Raw genomic sequence first — 19477 nt, 5'->3', positions numbered from 1 at the left:
TGACATTTAATTCAACTTAATTTCCTTGAACTCTGCCACTGTGGGCTGAGTGGAGAAGACAAAGGATATCCTAGTTCTGGCACACAGGCAAGATCACGTCTTGTCAGAGAACATTAAGAAAGCTGGAATGTTTCTTTCCCTGGTAGACATGGATCTAAGTGTCGGAGGAGGCAGGGTCAGTCACTGTCCATGCATAGTTCCCTGTCTCCCAAACCTTTGCAGGGTTTATGCAGGGCAAAGCACTGTCTGATAGCAGTAACTGCATCAATGTACTCCTGATTTTGGGACACCTTATTAAAACGCTTTGGCTTGACTTTTTATCTTGAAAACACTGTGAAATAACCTTTTTCCTTGCTATTTCTTTCATGTAAAGAAAGGGAGATGAGCAGCAAGACAGCAATATCTACAAAGGACAAAACCGGGAGGGAAAAATCCTGAGACCACCACAGAGCTTCTCACCTGAATCAGGCTGTTGGGAACAGCCTGCTGAGCAGTACCATGCCAGCCCTGGTGCTCTGAGATGGTAGCACTGAATTGTGAAACAAAGTACCACAGCACGTACCTGTACCGCTCCTCCTGCAGGGTCTGCATTATCAACGTGTAATCCCTCTGGTAGCGAACCTTAAGGTCCTCAAATGACTCTTCCAGTCTTGCCTGTGTCTCTCGAATTTCTTGAATTTCATGCAATATTGCATCAAACCCTGAGCTCTGCATATCCAGAGTGTTTGTTCTGGAGCTGGAAGCTCCCACAGGGCCCCCCGTTGTGCTGTTGGCTCCCACCGACCCTGACGTGGCACTGGAGCAATCCTCTTCACTGCCATATTTTGGGCTTGACTGAAAGTTCTGAATAATGCCTAGAGCCTTGCCTCCTGTCCCATCCTCCTGGCCTTCTTCTAAGGAGTCTTTCAGATTAGCAATATTGTCTGCACTCCCAAACTTGTTTCTTATGAGGGAGGCAATCTCCCGGGGTTTGGAAACCACAGCTCCTGCTGCCGAGTGTGTGGCCTGGGAGAAACTGGAAAGCCCACCTTTTACGCTGTCTACCACTCCTTCACTGAAGCCAGTGACTTTTGCTCCAACATCTTTCAAACCCTGATGCATATCCCTGAAGACATCCTTTGGCTGCCGAGGGATCCCATTCTGTTCAATCTCTCGCAGCTTTCGGTGGTAATGTTCCAGTTTCTTCTGCAGTTGCAAGATGGTCTGGGCTGACTTTTGATTTTTCTTCTCAAACACTTGCTTAATGCGGGCGCTCTGCTGCTTGTCTGCATTGTTGGCCAATTTCAGGTACTCTGCCACGTTATCATCACGGGCTGTTTGCTCAATTTTGATCTGCTCAGTCAGCTTCAGTATCTTCTGCTGCAGGTGTGTGATGGCCACTTTTGTCCTCTGCGGATCTGGGGTCCCATCAACAGAGTCCGTGTTGATGCTGCCATCAGTGCTGGAGGCCACGGCACTGGAGGTCTGCGCCAAGCTGCTGACTTCCAGTCGCTCGATCTAGGCAAGGGGAGAGAGAAACATGAATGCTAATCATCAGCTTCACCAACAGAAAACCTTTCATTCTTTATGCAAACCAACTTGGCAAATGGACGTAATTCTGCAAAAATGCACCTTTTTTTCCGCAGCCCAGGGGACAGTATCAATCAAGTGAGCATTATGTGTTTTACGGACATTTAGTAAAAGCTGAGAAATAAGCAAAACCCCTCATACTTGAGCCCATTTAATGGCCTCAAACAATCCAAACAATCCAAAACTCAAGCATAAATGCTCATCAGGGCACCCGAGCTTGGCAGCCTGAGCACTCTGAGGTATTGGTACAAGGGCAGGGGCTCTACCCGCTGGAGAGTGAAGGGACCGAGAAGGTAACTGAGAGCAGAAGCCACATGGTTCAAGTGTACAGCACACCCGAGTCATTCCCAATGTTTCACTTGTTTGTACAGCAGCAACCGTGAAACTTACCCCGAAAAAACCACTCTGCTACGGTCAGTGCTTCTAACAGAGACACGGGGCCCGCGAGGGACCCGAACGCACGCCCCGCCGCGACAAACCTTGCGAGCGGGTGTCCCCGAGCAGGAGAAAAACAGCGAGTTTCAAAGGAGAACTCCCGCTTTTGGCCAAAAAACAAGGCAAACGCTGTTTCAGCGCAACCGAACCCGATAAGTGCCCGCCGCGAACGGCCCGGGCAGCCCCGGGAGCCCGCGGTGCCCCCGCCAGCCCGGTCCCGCCGTACCCCCCCGCCAGCCCGGTCCCGCCGTACCTTGTCTCGGCGCAGCAGCGCCCGCTCGCCGTGCATGGCTCCGCCGGCCGCCCCTGCCCGGGCACGGAGCGCGCCCGCCGCCCCCCCGGCCCGGCCCCGCCCGCCCCGCCCGCCCCCTCGCGGCACGGAGGCCTCCCGGGCCCGGGGACCGCCCCGACCGCGGCCCGCACGGATCTCCCTGAATGGCTTTTACACTTTCGGCTCCCGCGGCCACCGGCCCGGCGGGGACCGGCCAGGCAGCTCCCGGGCGGTTGCACTGGAACAGCTGCCAGCTGACCCACAGCTACCGCCCAGACGCAGAACCATGTCCGTGTTTGTGAATATGCGCTTTACAAAACAAAAAGTGCTCTTACAGTTAACTGTACCCTCTCTCTCGATTCAATATTCCATATTTAATGCAAAAAAAATCAACATCTTGCATGCAGCAACACCGGCCGGCACTGGGGATCAGAAAGGATCCTTTCATAACCCTGAGGTTCTTTGTTTGCTATCCCATCAACAGGAAAACCAGTCAGACACCTGGAAAACCATTTTCCAGAGGAATTCAGCTGCTGGAAACCACAGAATATCAGTTCTCAGTCAGTTGTGACTCCTGAAATATCAGCTGCTCTCTTAAGAGGGTTTAGTTCTAGAAAACCTGGATCTTAGCATCATCATCATGATGGCCAGTCTTTGCGAACGAAGATTTGGGAAAGGTCTCTACCCACGTTTGTTACAAGTGCACTGGTGATACAAGGCCTTGCAAATGCGGGTAAGGCCTTCGAGCCTGCGCAGTGGATTTTTTAGGTGAGACACAGTGTGTGCTGAGCTGAGCCCACCCTTTAATCCTGAGGTTCATCTGCCGGGGCCGAGCGAGCTTGGACGGTGGCAGCGAGGTCCTCAGGACTTAGGTTTGTTTAGAGTGACCTTCTCTTAGATAGATGGCCTTACAGGGCTGACAAGCTCCATCTGTCCGAGTTTAGAGTTGTCGGATCTTGGCATAAATCAATGGAAAATTGGTGCTAAGAATTCATATTAATCAATGGGAACAACAATATGCATGACATCAGTACTGCACAGAGAACATGCTGTCTCCAAAATGTAGGGATGTACATTTTTAAGTCATACACATTTGTTAAGATACCTCTTCTTGGAATTTATAATTTCATTAAGATTTTCCCAGGGCTGTCACTGATCTGATTTCTCCCTATGGCCTAGAAGGACAGAAAGACCCTGGTTGTGCAGGGCACGCCTGGCCTGGTAACATCACCCAGCACCCGTGGCACAGCTGCTCTGAGACTCACTCACAGAGCAGCTCTGCCAACCTGCCCCCACCCCAACAGCAGCACAGAACAAGGTGTCTGTGCAGCACACAAGACAATCTTATTACTGTTAACTGCCTACGAACCAAGGGCTTCTCAAAAAACCCATCGATCCATTCATGACAATCTCTACCTACTCCAAAGCAAGGACATTTTAGTATTAGTGGCAGATGAAAAAAAGATCCACAAATTTTATGCAAAATGTTAACAAATTAATTTGATATAACATTTTATCCTTTTTCTTCATAATCCTTTTGTTCTGGGCAGCAGTAAGGGTTGAGTGAGTGTGGGACTGACCCTGTGTCCCCGAACCAAACAACTGCTGATCACTAGCTCTTCTGCAGCCCCCATGCTCCAAGCTGAGATCTGCACAGATAAGTGTCATGGAACTAATGGGGCTTCAATATTATGTTGCAGTAAAGAGTTTCTATCAGCTCAATGTACTCCAGGTTGGGTCTAATTAATCTACGTGTGTGGATAATTACTATAAATTACACTAAAAGTACACTCTTCCTCTCAGACACAAGTTTTGTGAGAGAAAAATTTAGTACAAACTTTCTCTTCCCCTCCTTTTAAAGTCAACTGACTTCAGCAAATCAGGTTATCTCCCTACACCCGTGGCAGAAAATAACCTAGAACAGCAGTAGTAGAATAAACCATGTTGGGATAATTGCTTTATAATTACCAGCTGTGTGGATATTAATCGGGGGTAAGAAAAAGAGTTCTTTCCAATACAAAAGGAAATGGCTGTGCAAAGTGCAGTTCTGGAACAAAACAGAGATAATTTCTTTGTCCATATTGACAAGACTTTGTAAAGGGAAGACTCAGCGCAAACTGTGTCCCTGGGAAATTCTGGTGACGTATTATTGAATTTGAGATGCCTGGTAATCTGTCCTGAAAAGATGCTGGTAAATTAAATATTGTAATGGTCAATGCTTGCATAAGAATAGGGATTACAATTCAATAGTCAATCTCCCTTGCTATACAATTTCCCAGTATACTGACAGTCCCGGTCAAGGCGAGCTGTGTGCCCTCCCACCAGGAGGTGCTCTGAGAACTGCTCTGGCACTATGCCATGAACCAAATGAAATCATGTGAAGACCTTATGCTTCGTCTCTCTCAAGATCTCACCAAATTCCCAGCACTGTCTACGCTCTCAGGCTTCCTCTCCTGTACAGGTTTTCTAATGTCTATTCTGCAGCACATAACCCAAAACCACTTCAGGATTCTGCCTTTTGGTGCTGCTGAAGATTAAACATAGAAGTTCCTCTAAAGGTGTTTCAACCTTTTAGAACTTTTCCAGTGAAAACACATACACAAAATCATTCACCAAGAATATAGACTGTTGTTTTCAAACAGGCAGAGTAGCTGCATAAGTGAACAGCAGCTTTCAGAGTAAGTTTGCTGCAAGGGGACTCCTGCTTCCTCCTCCCCTGTCTGGAGCTTCACAAGTGTGACCGAAGTGTCATGTTACTTAGAATAAAAACATACAGGGCACAGTGAGACAGGGGAGCTGAGAGTGACTGCCACACACAGCCTCAGCAGTTAACAGCACCCAAGGCACCCATGTTAGTCACCTTCCCGGTGACTGTACACCTGAGTGGCAGCTAAAACTAACCACAAAAACATTCAGAAGTTGTTTTGTTTCCTTTTCCCACTGTGCTGAAGGCAGTTCGGTCATACAGGCAGAAAATCTAGGAGACTCATACAAAGTCAAGTTTGAGACTTCCTGTTTGGAAACACCCCTCATTAACAGCATCATTAGCATGTGGCAGGTGCAGCAATGGGCTCAGGAACCTGGCCAACCCCTCCATGCTGAGTGGGCAGACTCTCCAGCCTCAGGCAGGCGCCAGGAGTGGAGATTCGCAGTCTCTGATGACATTTATAAGACAGTTGGTTCATTAGTAAATAAGATCTCTTGTTAACACCTTACAGGGAATAAAAATCAGAGGGAAGAAAAAAAAAAAGAACGTTCTTTGTGCCTGACCATGTCTGTGGAGTTACAGCCCCCCAAGGCCCTGCTCCATTGGATCTGCATTAAACCACCTGAGTGTGTATTTGAATAAAGCCACACACAGAATCCCTGGCAGGTACAATGAAGAGCTATTTAAACATCACAAATTACTGTGAGGTACCTTCATCATATTCTATTAAATGCTATCAACAGCCACAAGTCACCTCCCTGGAAGACACTTGCAGCACATGACTTGAAACACCTGAGCAAAGGTGGCACCAGCCCCGCTGTCCCGTGAGCGGGCAGTGCCCTGTCACTATGGATCCAAGACAGACACTGCATATGGCACAACTTACCACAGGTCCCAAAGAAAATAAAAAAGTGACACAAATTCCCCTGCCTCACACACCCAGATGGTGCAATAAGCTATTTATGACCTACAGCTTATCAAGAGTTGAGAGTGTTTTTCTAATGCTTTGCTTTTCAAAGGTTGTTACCAAATCACAGATCAGCTGGGGTTGGAAGGAACCTCTGGAGCTCACCTCGTCCAACCCTCTGCTCAGGCAGGGCCACCAAGGGCCAACTGCCCAGGGCCATGTCTAGGAGGCTTTTGAGTGTCTCCCAGAACAGAGGTTCCACACTCACATCCTACATTTGTGGATCTGTCTGTAATAAAAACTTGGGCCTGTAAGTCTCTCTGTTCCAACGCTGCCACACATCTGATACTACCAACTCTGTGGGTCACTATTTATTTCCAATTGCATATTTATATGATAGCAAATCCTGTGTAACAGCATAAGGGAGAATATTTCTGATCATTCACCTCTCAATTAAATACAAACAGAAGATCCAAAAATTGATGCACTTAACCATCCCAAGAAACACAGCTGCCCACTCATGTATGGATTCATTTATGAATCCACCTTCCACCTTCCCTCAGCAAGTGCTCAGGGCGCATACAAGCTCCTGCTCTATGAAACATCTGCCTTGGCTTTACTGCCAAGAAGAATACAAAAGAAAAAACAAAGAACAGGTCCAGTGTGATTCCTTGTGACATACGGTGGAGTTATCCTGAAAAACTGTATTGGCTGACTGAATGTTCAGAAGCTGCTGCAGCTTTGCATTTTACAGAATTAGAGAATCACAGAATCAACTGGGTTGGAAAAGACCTCTGAGATCACTGAGTTCAACCTATGACCTAACACCACCTTGTCAATGAGACCATGGCACTGAGTGCCACATCCAGTCTTTCCTTAAACACCTCCAGGGATGGTGACTCCACCACCTTCCTGGAGAGCCCATTCCCATGTCCAATCACTCTTTCTGTGAAGAATTTCTTCCTACTGTCTAACCTAAACCTCCCCTGGTGCAGCTTGAGACTGTGCCCTCTTGTCCTACTGCCGGTTGCCTGGGAGAAGAGACCGACGCCCACCTGGCTACAACCTCCTGTCAGGGGATTGTACAGAGTGATGAGGTCTCCCCTGAGCCTCCTCTTCTCCAGGCTGAACAACCCCAGCTCCCTTAGACTCTCCTCACAGGACCTGCGCTCCAGACCCGTCACCACCGTTGTCACCCTTCTTTGGACACTCTCCAGCACCTCAATGTCCTTTCTAAATTGAGGGGCCCAGAACAGGACACAGCTGCTGGCCTCACCAGCACTGAGTATAGGGGCAGAATCACTTCCCTGCTCCTGCTGGCCATACTGTTCCTGAGCCAGACCAGGATCCATTAGCCCTCTTGGCCACCTGGGCACACTCTGGCTCGTGTTCAGCTTCCTGTCCATCCATGCTCCCACCTCCCTTTCTGCCTGGCTGCTCTCCAGCCACTCTGTCCCCAGCCTGTGGGGCTGCAGTGGGTTGTTGTGGCCAAAGGGCAGGACCTGGCACTTGGCCTGGTTGAACCACATCCCCTTGGAATCAGCCCAACTCTCCAGCCTGTCCAGGTCCCTCTGCAGAGCCCTCCTGCCTTCCAGCTGGTCAGCACTCCCCCCCAGCTTGGTGTCATCTGCAAATTTGCTGATGGTACACTCAATCCCCTCATCCAGATCATCAATAAAGATATTAAACAGAACTTGGCCCAACACTGATCCCTGGGGGACACCACTGGTGACTGGATCCCAACTGGATGCAGCCCCGTTCACCAGCACTCTCTGGGCCCGGCCATCAGCCAGTTCCTAACCCAGCACAGGGTGCCCCTGTCCAAGCCTGGCTGCAGCTTTTCCAGGAGTATGCTGTGGGAGATGGTGTCAAAGGCCTTGCTGAAGTCCAGACAGACACACCCACAGCCTTCTCCTCATCCACCAGGCGGGTCACCTGGTCATAAAAGGAGATCAGGTTGGTCAGACAGGACCTGCCCTTCCTAAACCCGTGCTGGGATTTTAACAGGCTCCAGCTACTTACCCACAGAAACTGCTGGTCATCCTTGCCAGCAACTATTCTGAGCTCTCCCTAGCACACTCCTAAATCCAAATCCAAACCAAAACCATCTGAGGAAAGCACACAAACAGATGGACAGCTCAAGGAAGTCTTGCTGTGTGTTTTTCACAGCACAGCTCATTGGCTAGATTATAATTGGGGTTTCTAAGAGATAAACAGCCTTTGTCTGTGGGCAATTAACCCTCAGGATGGTGGGAAGATGGTTATGGAAAAAAACCCCAAACAGTAAGTAAACAAAAATGAAAACTGACCCTGGAAAAAAAAAAAAAGAAAAAAATACACTACAGTGCCTTTGCCTGCCTCAGACAACAGCTTGAACAGGGAACCAACACTGTAATACCAAGAGGAAATGGCTTTCCATCTTACTCAGAGTAGTTAAACACTCCTGAGTGATGATAACTACAACACAAGTGTGCTGAGGGTCCATCTGCCAACCCAGAGGCTCCATGCCCTGCTCTGCAGAGAGGGGAGGGCAGGTCCTGCCCCGAACACAAGGGCTGTCAGCAACCACAACCCAGCAATGTTTCACATATGCTCTCCCTTTCCTCAGAGGGGTCCAAACCAAGCAGCCCCCTGCCTCACCCTGTACTGTCACAGCTTGGGGACAAACAGGATAGCAACTCCCTCCAGGGCTGAGGTGCAAGCTCTCCAAGGACCCAGTGATAAGGCACCTGGAGATGCTATTACCACATTCCTAAAGATGGTTCACATTCAGGCCCCAGCCCCATACCAGCCAGACCACAGGAACGCCACCAGAGCGAAAGGTGACCTGGGACTGCTTCACTTGGCGCTGGTGCCAAGAGCAGCATCCACCAAGTGATGGCCTGAAGTACACAAATGAATCCTCAACCACAGCATGGGGTCTGGTAAAGCCAGCTGCAGCATGACTTGTCCATGGCCTTGTCACCTAATTTAATATGAAGTGGAGTTGTGATTCATGTGCCGCATCAAGTGTCAGAAACAGAGTTTAGCTATGAAGGAGCCAGTTGTCTTTTCCTCAGAGCTGTCAGTGGCAGAAATCCCCAAAGCAGATCAATATTTCAGCTTTAGCCCTCGCTGGGGTCAGGAGGAATGATGGGAGATGCTGCTGCCACATGATCTCATAGTCACTGTATCAAAGAGCATTGCAGGCAGTATCTGTCACAACCAACACAAGCCATTCCACGAGGGAGCTCCGGTGAGTCCCTGTCAGTACAGGACAACTGCTGGTCCAAGACATTTCTCCCACAGCACCAGTGCAGTGGAGCTTGGTGGGCCTCACATGTTCCCCCGCTTGACTCCACCTGCACAGGGCCCTGCATCTCTTGGGAAGCAAACACATCACTAACTAACTGGTTAAGAGGTAGCTGAAGCTACAAAGCTGACTTACACTTTTCCCACCTGTGGTTCAGGCAGTGCATCCCCAGTGCCTGCCAGCCCAGTGCAATGGGCTCAGGCAAGGAACACTGGACAAGCTGTTCCCTCAAATGGGACGGGGACATGCGGGACCAGGCACCAGCTTGGCCCACGAGTACTCACTGACCCAGGAGACAGAAGGGACTGACACGGTGCAGTGTAACATCTCCCTTAAGAGGTTGTCTGTGGCCCTTTTAATTCTTTTCAAAAACCAAACTGCTGCCAAAGACATCACCTTCTTGACTTCAAACTTCTGAAATCTTGAGAAAAGGTATTTTTGAGTGCAAAACCAGTAAGGCTTGGTGGCCCAATTCAGTAATGGTTTCCCCAAGCTACAGACTAGTCAAGCAGAAAATCATTGGTGTTGACTGAATAAACAGAGCAACATTGTGGGTGATGCAAGTCCAAGGGAATGGATATAACAATCTGACTGGAAAAATAAAAAAGAACTGAATTATACACAAGGGCTCGTAGAAGGTGGAAACGGATGATGCAGCAAAAGATATGGCCAAAATAACATCCATGGATGTTTATTTTAGCAGCTCCTGATTTTTAATCTGAGGAGAGTGCCAATCAGGCCAGGAGTTACAATAATAATGATAGGAAATGAGGTAAACCTAACCAAAAATTAAGTAAAGGAGTCAGTAGGAGAAGGTGGATTAGGAAACAAGTTTATACAAGCTTTTATCAGAAAGTGACTATATAAAATCATGGGGTTTTGTTTGGTTTTGTTTTTTTTTTAACTCATCCTGTTTTCACTAGTGTGTCTGAATCATATCTCATTACCTGAGACACAAAATTTTTGTTAACACTTCCCAGAGAGTAGAGTGGTTTTGGCTTTTTTTTTTTTTTTTTTTAATGCTTCAAGCTGCTATCCGATAAATAAAGATTATTACTGCATGTTACATATTCATTTGTAAAGAACAGAGTTTAATTTTGTGGTTGCAAGTTAACTTTGACTTGCGAAGCACTGAAGCAAACTGGGTCTAGAGTCTGGGAGGACAAATGCCTCTGAATGATCCCTCTGCACGATTCGTCTACACAGATCCTTTGCAAGAGCAGGGATTCCCCTTTTCCAGGGGATGTTTCTCTGTTGAGGTTTAATATGCATGCCCCCTCCAAGTGTTTAGTCTAAAGGGCTCCAGTACATGAGCAGAGCAACTTCACTTCTTTTATTTTTAGCTGTAGTATTTTCTGCAGGAACGACACAGAGCATGACCATAACCAAACTTCATCCTGAAAGCAGCTGATCCAATCAACAGTTCATACAATATTAAGTATTTAAAACCAGCAGGATTCATGTTTCCTGCAAACATACTGCTTTGTCATTCCTGTAGAGCATTTCCTGACACAGTTTCCTTATTTAAAGCCTTTCTAATATAACATACACAGTACATCAGCTGATACTTGTCACAGCTATGCAACAGAGCTGCTTCAGACTCCTGCCCTGTTCAAAGACAGCTTGTGTTTGCCCCAAGTGCTGCAGGTGCTCCTGCATTAGCACCACCTAAATCTCTGATATTGCTCCAAGCGGCAAACTCAGCTTGTCAAGGACAAGCACAATGTGGGCAAGGGCAGGCCCTACAGCCCACGGACACACGTTCCCCAGGCTGCCTTGGGAAACCTGGAAGAGGAGAACACTGAGCAGTGAGACATCAGAGAGGAAGGTGTGCTCAAGGGATGATGAACACCTAGCAGTCAAGCAACAGGGCACCTGTCCAGAAATCCACAGGGAACACTGAATCAGGTAAATACTGAAATCACTACACTGCTTTTGGTATTCTTGCAAAAGCCAAGAATCCTAATCGAGATCTCCATTTAGAGACAGCCCTCAGTGCAGCATCTCCTCAGCGCATGGTGGAAAGCTGCTCAGGCTACCCTGACCTGGCCTAGAGAGCACAGAACATGGTATTCTGTGCTCACTACTCCTCTCTCCAGCTCTCGAGAGGTGATGCAGCAGCCTGATGTTATATGTGCCAAGATGCAAAGCAGACAGATCTATCAACCTGGGAGGTACAACACCTTTAACCCCTGTCTTCCTACTGCCCTGTAGTGCCGTGGTCCATATCACTGCAACCTGGCATTTCTAACAGGGCTGTTTCTGAGAGCCACCTGTGTGCCACTTTTGTGGCACAAAGACTGATGAATGCAGTGAGACAAAGAATACACGTCCAGTACAGAACATATTATTCTCCTTTGGGAAGAACTGTGAGTCTTAGATTAAGTCAACGGATTAGACATATGTGTTTCAAACACAACAGGAACACTATGCAATCTCTCAACCATGTCTTCTGCAGATGGTAACAGGCAAACCTTCAGCAATGGCAAAGGCAAACAGCACAAAACCAGTCTGAATGCTGGACTTCTTTTTTCTCCAGAAAAGAGCCACAATGGATGGGAGAGCTAACTGTAACAATTCAAAGAGAAATAGCTTCTATTTTGCGTTGCAGATTAGAGCATCAGAGACCTTACTGCCTCTCTTCAATATTTAATAAACTGAGGGAGAGATACTGTTTACTGTTAACTCAAGACGAGGAAAGGGCAATGCCAAGCTACACAGCTCAATGAAACCAAAGAAACATACTTAATCATTTCTGAAGGTCACCAGCTCCACAGGAAGCAGTAATGCTTACTCTTTTTCTACCTGAAGAAGAATATGGTTCTGCAGTTTGTTTACTACTTCGTGAAAATACATTTTGCACAGCTAAAACAGCAAAACAAGAGGTCACACTAAAAAAGCTACCAATGCAAGTACCTTTCTCTTAACACGGGGCTGCATCTGCATCCACCTTCTTTCATTATTCACTGTTTCATAAAAACCAAATCCCAAAACAACAAAACCAGAAAATCCCCAAAACCAGCACCATATTTGATCTTGTTTATGGATTGCAACACTCACTCAGACAGGAGCCTTTTTCATACTTTCCAGCTTATGAAGCAAAGAAAAGCTATATAAAAAACTAACCACTGAAAGTCAGCAGCAGTGCCCAGAGGAAAACACAGCGCTCCCAAGGCTGATGCACAAAACGAGGTCAAATTCCATTAGAGATTCAAATAAAACAGCCAAACAAGACAGCTACTGCTGTTCCAGTGATGCTCACAATCTCCTCACCTTTGCGGGCTCGCAGAAGTCCCTTTCGCAGCACACGCAGGTACAGCAGCACCACATAAACATCCCCGCGCGGCCATGGGCAGCCCCGGCGCTGGGCAGTGCCCCCGGCCGGCCCGCTGGCCGAGCATGGCTGAGCCGGGCCGGCCCCGCTCCGCTCCCCGCCGGCAGCGGCAGCGCCGCTCCCGCCGCGCCGCACGGCCGGGACGCGCATTTAAAGCTACAGAGCTGCCCAGGCGCTGTGCAACGCTGGGCACTATTTTTAAAACCACACCTTCGAGCCAGAAAAATGGTCCAGGATAACATAACCAAATCGGGAGCAGATCAACAGAGTCAAAGTGACACAGTTGTTCCTCAGCGACACAACACAAGAGACCTGGGGGCAAGGGTCAAGCAAGAATTGATAACCGATTCCAAGATGCACATCAGGACATAAATCCACCTATAAACTATATGCTCTAATTGCAGCAATGCTGAAATGCTGCTGTTTAATAATCCCTAAACACATTTTTCAGAATATTAACATGATCTCCTGGAAGGCTGAAGCTCTAATTAAAAAGTCATTGTCACAGAATTCCAGCACACAACAGAACCAGCACAGCACTGTAACGAGAGCCGACAATGGGGCAAGAATAAACCTCAGCACCACTCATCCCCTACCCCCAAATTCCTTGTCAAAGATAAGGTGGTTTACTATCATATTTAGAAGACATAAAGCAAAGGCTCATCACTCTGCTTGACAGCTCTGACCCACAGCACCTTAAGCCATCCAGCTCCACTCCTTTGGACCCATTTGTAAAAGGCACCCTCAGCTCATGGCTCCTTCTCCCCTTGCTCTTCTCTGTCTCACTGATACTCCCTGTTTGTAGCAAATATTATCACTCACCCGGGACAGAGACAAGATGATCCAAAGCCAAGCCATTAATTCAGAGTATGCAAGGTGCTCCAAAGGCTGAAATACCAGGAACTGATAAACCCAACAGGAGTGGAGTGGGCTTTTAGGACTTCCCCACTGCATGAGCCCTGCAGCATGTTTGCAGCCAGCACTGATACAAGGACTGAACTTCCCATTTTTAATTTATGTCTGTCCCTCTGAGCCAATGTCTCTTTGAAGCTCTGACAGACATCACAGTGCTTGGGTTTGGTACGTTTGCGTTTTTGTTTTCAAATCATTCTCTTTACTTGCAGTAATGCACAGGCAATGTGAAGAAATTCTGCACTGACACGTTAATTCACAAAATATAAATTTCAGCAATGTAACACAGGAGAAACTCCTGACTGACTCAAACCACGGGTAATGTGGAAGAAAATACTACTGTGTATAAAATTCAGTTTTCATCAGGAAAAAAGGAAAACAAGAGGAATTAAAACCTGAAAATGTATTCTGTAGGAATCAAATTTAGAAGACAGACAACAAAAAAAGCCATTGTCTTAAATGATAGTGGTATGTCAGGTGGCATTTATGGAAAAAACATTATGATGAAAGGACAAGTGCATCGTACAGGCCATTTAGAACAGGAACTGAGAAGAAAAACAGTCCACAGAGCAGGAACAGTAACATCTGATTCATGCAGGAGAGATGCCATGTTGGCGTAGAGATGTTAAATGATATGGCCCAAAAGCGTTTCTGTGGATGTTTCTGTGATGTCAGAGAACAGGACATGAAGGACAATGGATGAGACAGAAGGGAAGAGGCAGGTGGATATCAGAGCAGTCTGTGGTGCAATGGGTGACCCGCAGACCCACCCCCCCATCGTGCCGTGTCCCCAGCACTGCCGGGGCCCTGCGGCGGGGAGGCGGCTGAGGGAGCGGTGCCACTCCCCACCCCACTTTGTAACGCTCTGCCACAACACCAGCTGCCTCAAAGCTGCTCCCGTCCGCGGGTCTGTGCCTCGGGAAGAGCTCAGGCGGCACCACTGCAGTAACCGAGGCCAAGACATGCACAGAACACAAGTGAAAATGAAACTACCACAACTGACCATAATGCCATAGACTCCAAACTGCAACACAGTGCCGTGAAAATGATTGCAAAAACCAAAAACTACAGGAAATCTAATTCAACTGACACTTGCATTACTATTTCTCTATGGGTATTCTCAGGGTTAAAAGCTAAGAGTGTCTCTAAAAATCAATCTACTTATAGAAGTATTAGGTATTGAGATTCTCTGCCTAGAAGCATGCTAACAAACAGCACACAGAAACACTGGTACTAGTTGCTGACCTGTACCAAACGAGGATGCCAGCCCCCATCTGCCACATCTCCGTGCTCACCCACGTGTCCGGGGCACGCAGCAGTCTCAGCACGGTGCACTGACCGCACTGCAGGCGCTGCAGAGAGCACCCGGCTCCCTCTGCTGCACTCCAGAGCCACGGGGGGCACAAACCAGGCCAAGAGCCACCCACCCTGTTGCAAGAGTCTAGTGAGAAATCTCCACTAAAAACACAAACTGAATAATTTCTGTCCTCGTGCAAGTTTAGGGCACACACTGGATTTGGAATTGCAATCTAACACAATATCAAGAAATATTAAAAAAAAAAGGAGTCACTTTTTCAAGGAACTATTTCACATTCATATGGCAGATTGCACAAGGCTTCCTCCTTAATTCTGTGGTGATCACTAAGTTCCTGCACAGCTGCAAGACCCCAACACAGATCCTGGTCTTGATCCATACTAACCTCAAAACTGAAACCCAGCAGCCTGCTCCCACACTTACTGCCCAGGACAAGGGCTGAAGCCACCTGAACATTCTGCTGGTATATACAAATTACAAACCTGCATGTGATTATAAATGCTGCAATAACCTAATGGTATGAGGTACCATTTGGGCCAGAAGTACTTTAAGCTAATGCATTATTTAATATTTACCTTCTAATTTGAGCTCCTAGACTTCAAAGTCACTGCACAGAGCCGGAGTTCCCCTCCTCTGTACATACCCACTTGAATAAAGTTTTGACTATATTTGTCTTTTGCAGATTTCCTCAGAGGATGCTCTATGCAGGACTTACTTTCTTTTTACTGGTCGCAGTTTCTTGCCCCAGTTTTAATCATCAGAATAAAAACAATCCTCCCTTTCCCCACACCTGTTTCCAGAAGTATTTAAAATGTTTCCATTAGTACTTAAGGAGAGAGAGAGAGGTTAGTCCATAAATCCCCCATCCACGACGTGAATGAAATGTGGCTGCACCGATGGGGCTTTTTATAACCAGTTCAGCACAAAACCATCACTGTGAGTCTGAAGGAAGGACCAGAGCAGGCTGTGATGATGCAGCTCAGCACTGGAGTACCACTGAGGGCAGCCCACACCATGCAGATGTCCCCAGGAGGGGATGTTCGGAGAGGGAACGGCTGCGTGGATGGGCAGGTCACCCTTCAGGAGACATCAACACCGAGGACATTTCCAAGGGTATTCTGATCACTGCTTCATCAAGTCAACTCTTCCACAGTAACAACGAGAGAAATCCGGTTGCTGCCTGCCAGATTGCTGCTAGACCAGATCTGCATACATGGTTAAATGATGTCTAGTTAGGAAAGGGCTTCTCAGTATTTATAACCTAGTGCGGAGAGACTGAGCAGCTTGTCTATTCCAGCTACTCATGCCATGATCCAAAGCCTCACTGTAGTACTGATTAAGCTCCACTTCCAAACATGGAATGGAACTTTAAAGAATTCCATCCAAAGGACATACAAAACTGCACTAAATCCCTGTCCATTCCTTTCCATTTTTCCAGGTACGGGAAAAACTGGCAAGTCCCAGATGACTGCCTGCACCTCAGCCTGGCACGAGCAGCCGAGGGGCTCACTGACGGCTGCTGCTTCGTGGTCACGGGGAGACCCTCTGCTTCCAGCCACGAGGGAGAGCAAGGGAAAAACTAAGTCAAACTTCAGCAGACTTGTGACCTGCAGCAAAGGGCTTTAAACACTTCCGGTTTTTGGTTTTGTTTTTTTTTTTTAAATAAACAATGAATTGGTTAATCTGTTGGAAATCTGCATATAAAAACCCAACTTCCTTCTTCCTGACACAGTAAAATACAAAATAAAGACTTTTAGCACACTATCCAACACGGCTCTGGCTGAGCAGAAACCACAATCAAGGCAAAGTGCCCAGTCTGCATAAAGGATTAAGTTTACCAATAAAGCAACCTAAAAACTGCAGAGTGATGAAATGGAACATTTCCAAGTAGGCTTGGTGTGTCATTTCCCAATACTGCTGGCATGAACATCGCCACAGTGTCCCATATGTAAGTCTAACCGATTCAGAATACACATACTCCCCCCAAAAACATTTCTTTTAGTCTTAACACTGTGTTTTCCCCAATGACAACTTGGGAAGGTATACAACTATGGTTGAAAATGATTTAATTTCCTTCAAACAGAATTTAACTTGCCAGTTTTCAGCGTTACTGCACATCCATGTATCAATTGATTACTTATGGTTATCACTGTTAAAGATTTTTGAGTTACCAAACTTTACCTTCTCACATCTTATTAAAATAGTAGGAAAAAACTCCAAAACACAAAAAACCAAACAAAGCCCCAAAAAGCATCTTCTCACCCTTCAGCAACTGTCTTGGTGGTTTAGTTTTGCCATTCAGGGACATGTCAACACATCAACACACGGAGCTTCTCTGTGTCAATCACAGCATTTGCAAACATGAGCTGCCCTGGACATCGTGTGTGCAAGGCAGGATGCTCAGGTTTGCCTGAACCTAAAGTCTGTAGATCAAGGTTTAAGATTTTGTTCCTACCCTGCAATGAGCCCAAGGTGTGCAGCAAGCACAGGACAGGTTGCTGCAGCTTAGCTGGCACAGGCTTGCTTATTAACTCAGTGTTATAGCTGAGGCCTTACACTCACTAAGGTGGCTTGGATACATTGAATTTGACAGGTCTCCTCTGAGCTTAAAAGTGAAACATAATCTTGGACCACACGTCTTGATTTCTGAAGGAGTTTCATGTCCACAGTCATTTCCAGCTGTACTTCCCCTAGAAAGCTGTATGCTTTGCTTTCCTTCTGTTTGTTTGCTTTTCAATGGTCTTCTGCCAGGAAAGTAACAAAAGTCACAGTATTAACTGAAAATTTGAAGTCAAATTCAGAACTTGCAGAACCTACAAAAATCCTAAAAGCAGAAAAGCCAATGAAACCCACTGATAGCAGTACCTGAAATTCAGCAAGCCCATCTATCAGATTTGCATAACATGACTCATGAAGTAAACTCCTATATTACGTAGATAGAACTAATAATGCCACAACAGCCTGGGTGCGGAGGAAAGCAGATTCCTCATGAACCACAACTAAGATGTGAAGACACTCTAGAGAAGACATCTTTATTCCAGAACACCAAACCAAGACGTGAATGCAAGCTATGAAGAGGGGCAGTGACTACATGCACCAATTCAGACAAAAGAAAATGCTGTTGGATCTTGCAGGTTTCAGAGCAAATTCTGAACAAAATCAGGGGTCCGTTTCTGCATGTGCTGTGGGCTCGTGATGCGCGAGAGGCTGCTGCAGTCACTGGCTGGCACACAGCTATCCCTGTTTATTCCTTTCTTTGAAGAGCAAAATATTAATCGAGTGACTTCACTGACTGATCAATCCAGAAGTCACAAGCTCTGACAATCTTTGCTCACGGTGATGTTATCCAGAAACTTACAAAATTACCTCACCCCAGACCACTGTATGTGGGAAGAGCGCTGTATATCGATCAAATGCTCAACACACTGACAGAAAGCAGGAAACTCTGTCCCTTCCCATAGACGACAGGGGCAGCTGGCTACCACAGAAACTAGCACTTGTATTTGAGTATTTTCAGGTTAGTTTGTCTTCTCCATCAAAATTCCCCAAATTTGCATCCCCTTCCTTTCCAGCTATAGCATCCGTGACTCTAGACCCAAACTGATGCACTACTGTTGGTGAAGAAATGGCCAAACTAACATCATTTGGAACTGAGTTCTTGATAAAGCAGGAAGCACATTGGCTTTTGCATTTCTCTTTAATTTCTTTAACAGTATGGACTGCTCTACAAAAGATACCACTGTCTAACCTGCTCTGTTGGTTTGTCTCCACATTACACCCATTGCCAGTGCTGCCTTCTGGGGTTGCATAACACATCTGGACACTGTATGGATGTGTTGTTCCTACCTCTGCCCTTTTAGACAATGCTCCTCCCCCAAAAGCTCTCTTACCTAATATTAACCACAAGAGCACCTCAACCTTCAGTCTTACACTCAAAAAATATCCCTTGAAGTTACTGTATTGTGTCCTCATCCAGAGTCTTCAGCCTTGACTCAGTTTTTTTAAGAGTCATTTTCATTTGGGTTATGACCATCTCTTAAGATGTTTCACAGTACAGGGAAATCTGATGAGCAATTCAATTGTTCAGGGTATGACTCTTGCTCCAAGAAAATGGACTGCTCTTTGCCTAGGCAACCTTAACAGCTATCTGCTCTAGGTTAATGAAGCTTCCAGTTGATAACAGCCTGACACTTTAATAGCTTGGTTAATGTGAACATCCTGAACAGTAAATCACTGTCCTGGGTTGATGTTCTTGGTGGCCTTGGAGAAAGTAGAATGTCAAAGCAGTATTTGAAAAAACAAATACAGAAAAAATAGCACAAAAAACCCCACAAGAAAACAAATGATCCAGAAAAACCTAAACACCCACTATACTGTTTTACAAAAAAAGAAACCCCTACAACTCAAAACTGTTTTCAACAACTAATACATAATTCTTCCTTGCATAGCACTGCACTATTATTTCCATTGACAGCTTATAAAAGAACAAACATAACATGTCCTTTCTGCTACAAAACCTCTTCCCTTTAACCCATATTTCCTTCAACTTTTGGAATATGAATAGAAGAAAATTTGATAATTTCTGACTTTTTTGGAGCGGTACTGAAGACCCAGATACTTGCAGTCAGCTGACAACACAAGAAAGCTGAATTTTTAAAACCAAAGTAATAGTCATGAAAATGGAGTACGTACCACAAAACCACCTGAAAACATATTGACTGAAAAATTATTCTCC

The 19477-nt window shown here is 46.4% G+C and overlaps 1 protein-coding gene and 1 long non-coding RNA gene across 12 annotated transcripts in view; one reads left to right on the top strand and one right to left on the bottom strand.

Annotated features, from left to right (window-relative positions):
- The window catches only part of TMCC1 (transmembrane and coiled-coil domain family 1), a 119034-nt gene that overhangs the window by 12696 nt on the left and 86861 nt on the right, over positions 1-19477 (bottom strand). For all 11 annotated transcript variants that reach the window (XM_032699004.1, XM_032699005.1, XM_032699009.1 and 8 more), the window contains one exon: positions 563-1497. In XM_032699004.1, the coding sequence (XP_032554895.1) occupies positions 563-1497 (935 nt within the window). The remainder of the gene's footprint in view (positions 1-562; positions 1498-19477) is intronic.
- Positions 9135-10845, top strand: LOC116792223. Its single transcript, XR_004359030.1, has 3 exons — positions 9135-9197; positions 9882-9953; positions 10525-10845. It is a non-coding gene; the product is annotated as an uncharacterized LOC116792223 (long non-coding RNA).

The sequence above is a fragment of the Chiroxiphia lanceolata genome, chromosome 11 (genome assembly GCF_009829145.1).
Source record: "Chiroxiphia lanceolata isolate bChiLan1 chromosome 11, bChiLan1.pri, whole genome shotgun sequence".
Lineage (NCBI taxonomy): Eukaryota > Metazoa > Chordata > Aves > Passeriformes > Pipridae > Chiroxiphia > Chiroxiphia lanceolata.
This window is presented reverse-complemented; position numbering and strand designations above follow the sequence as displayed.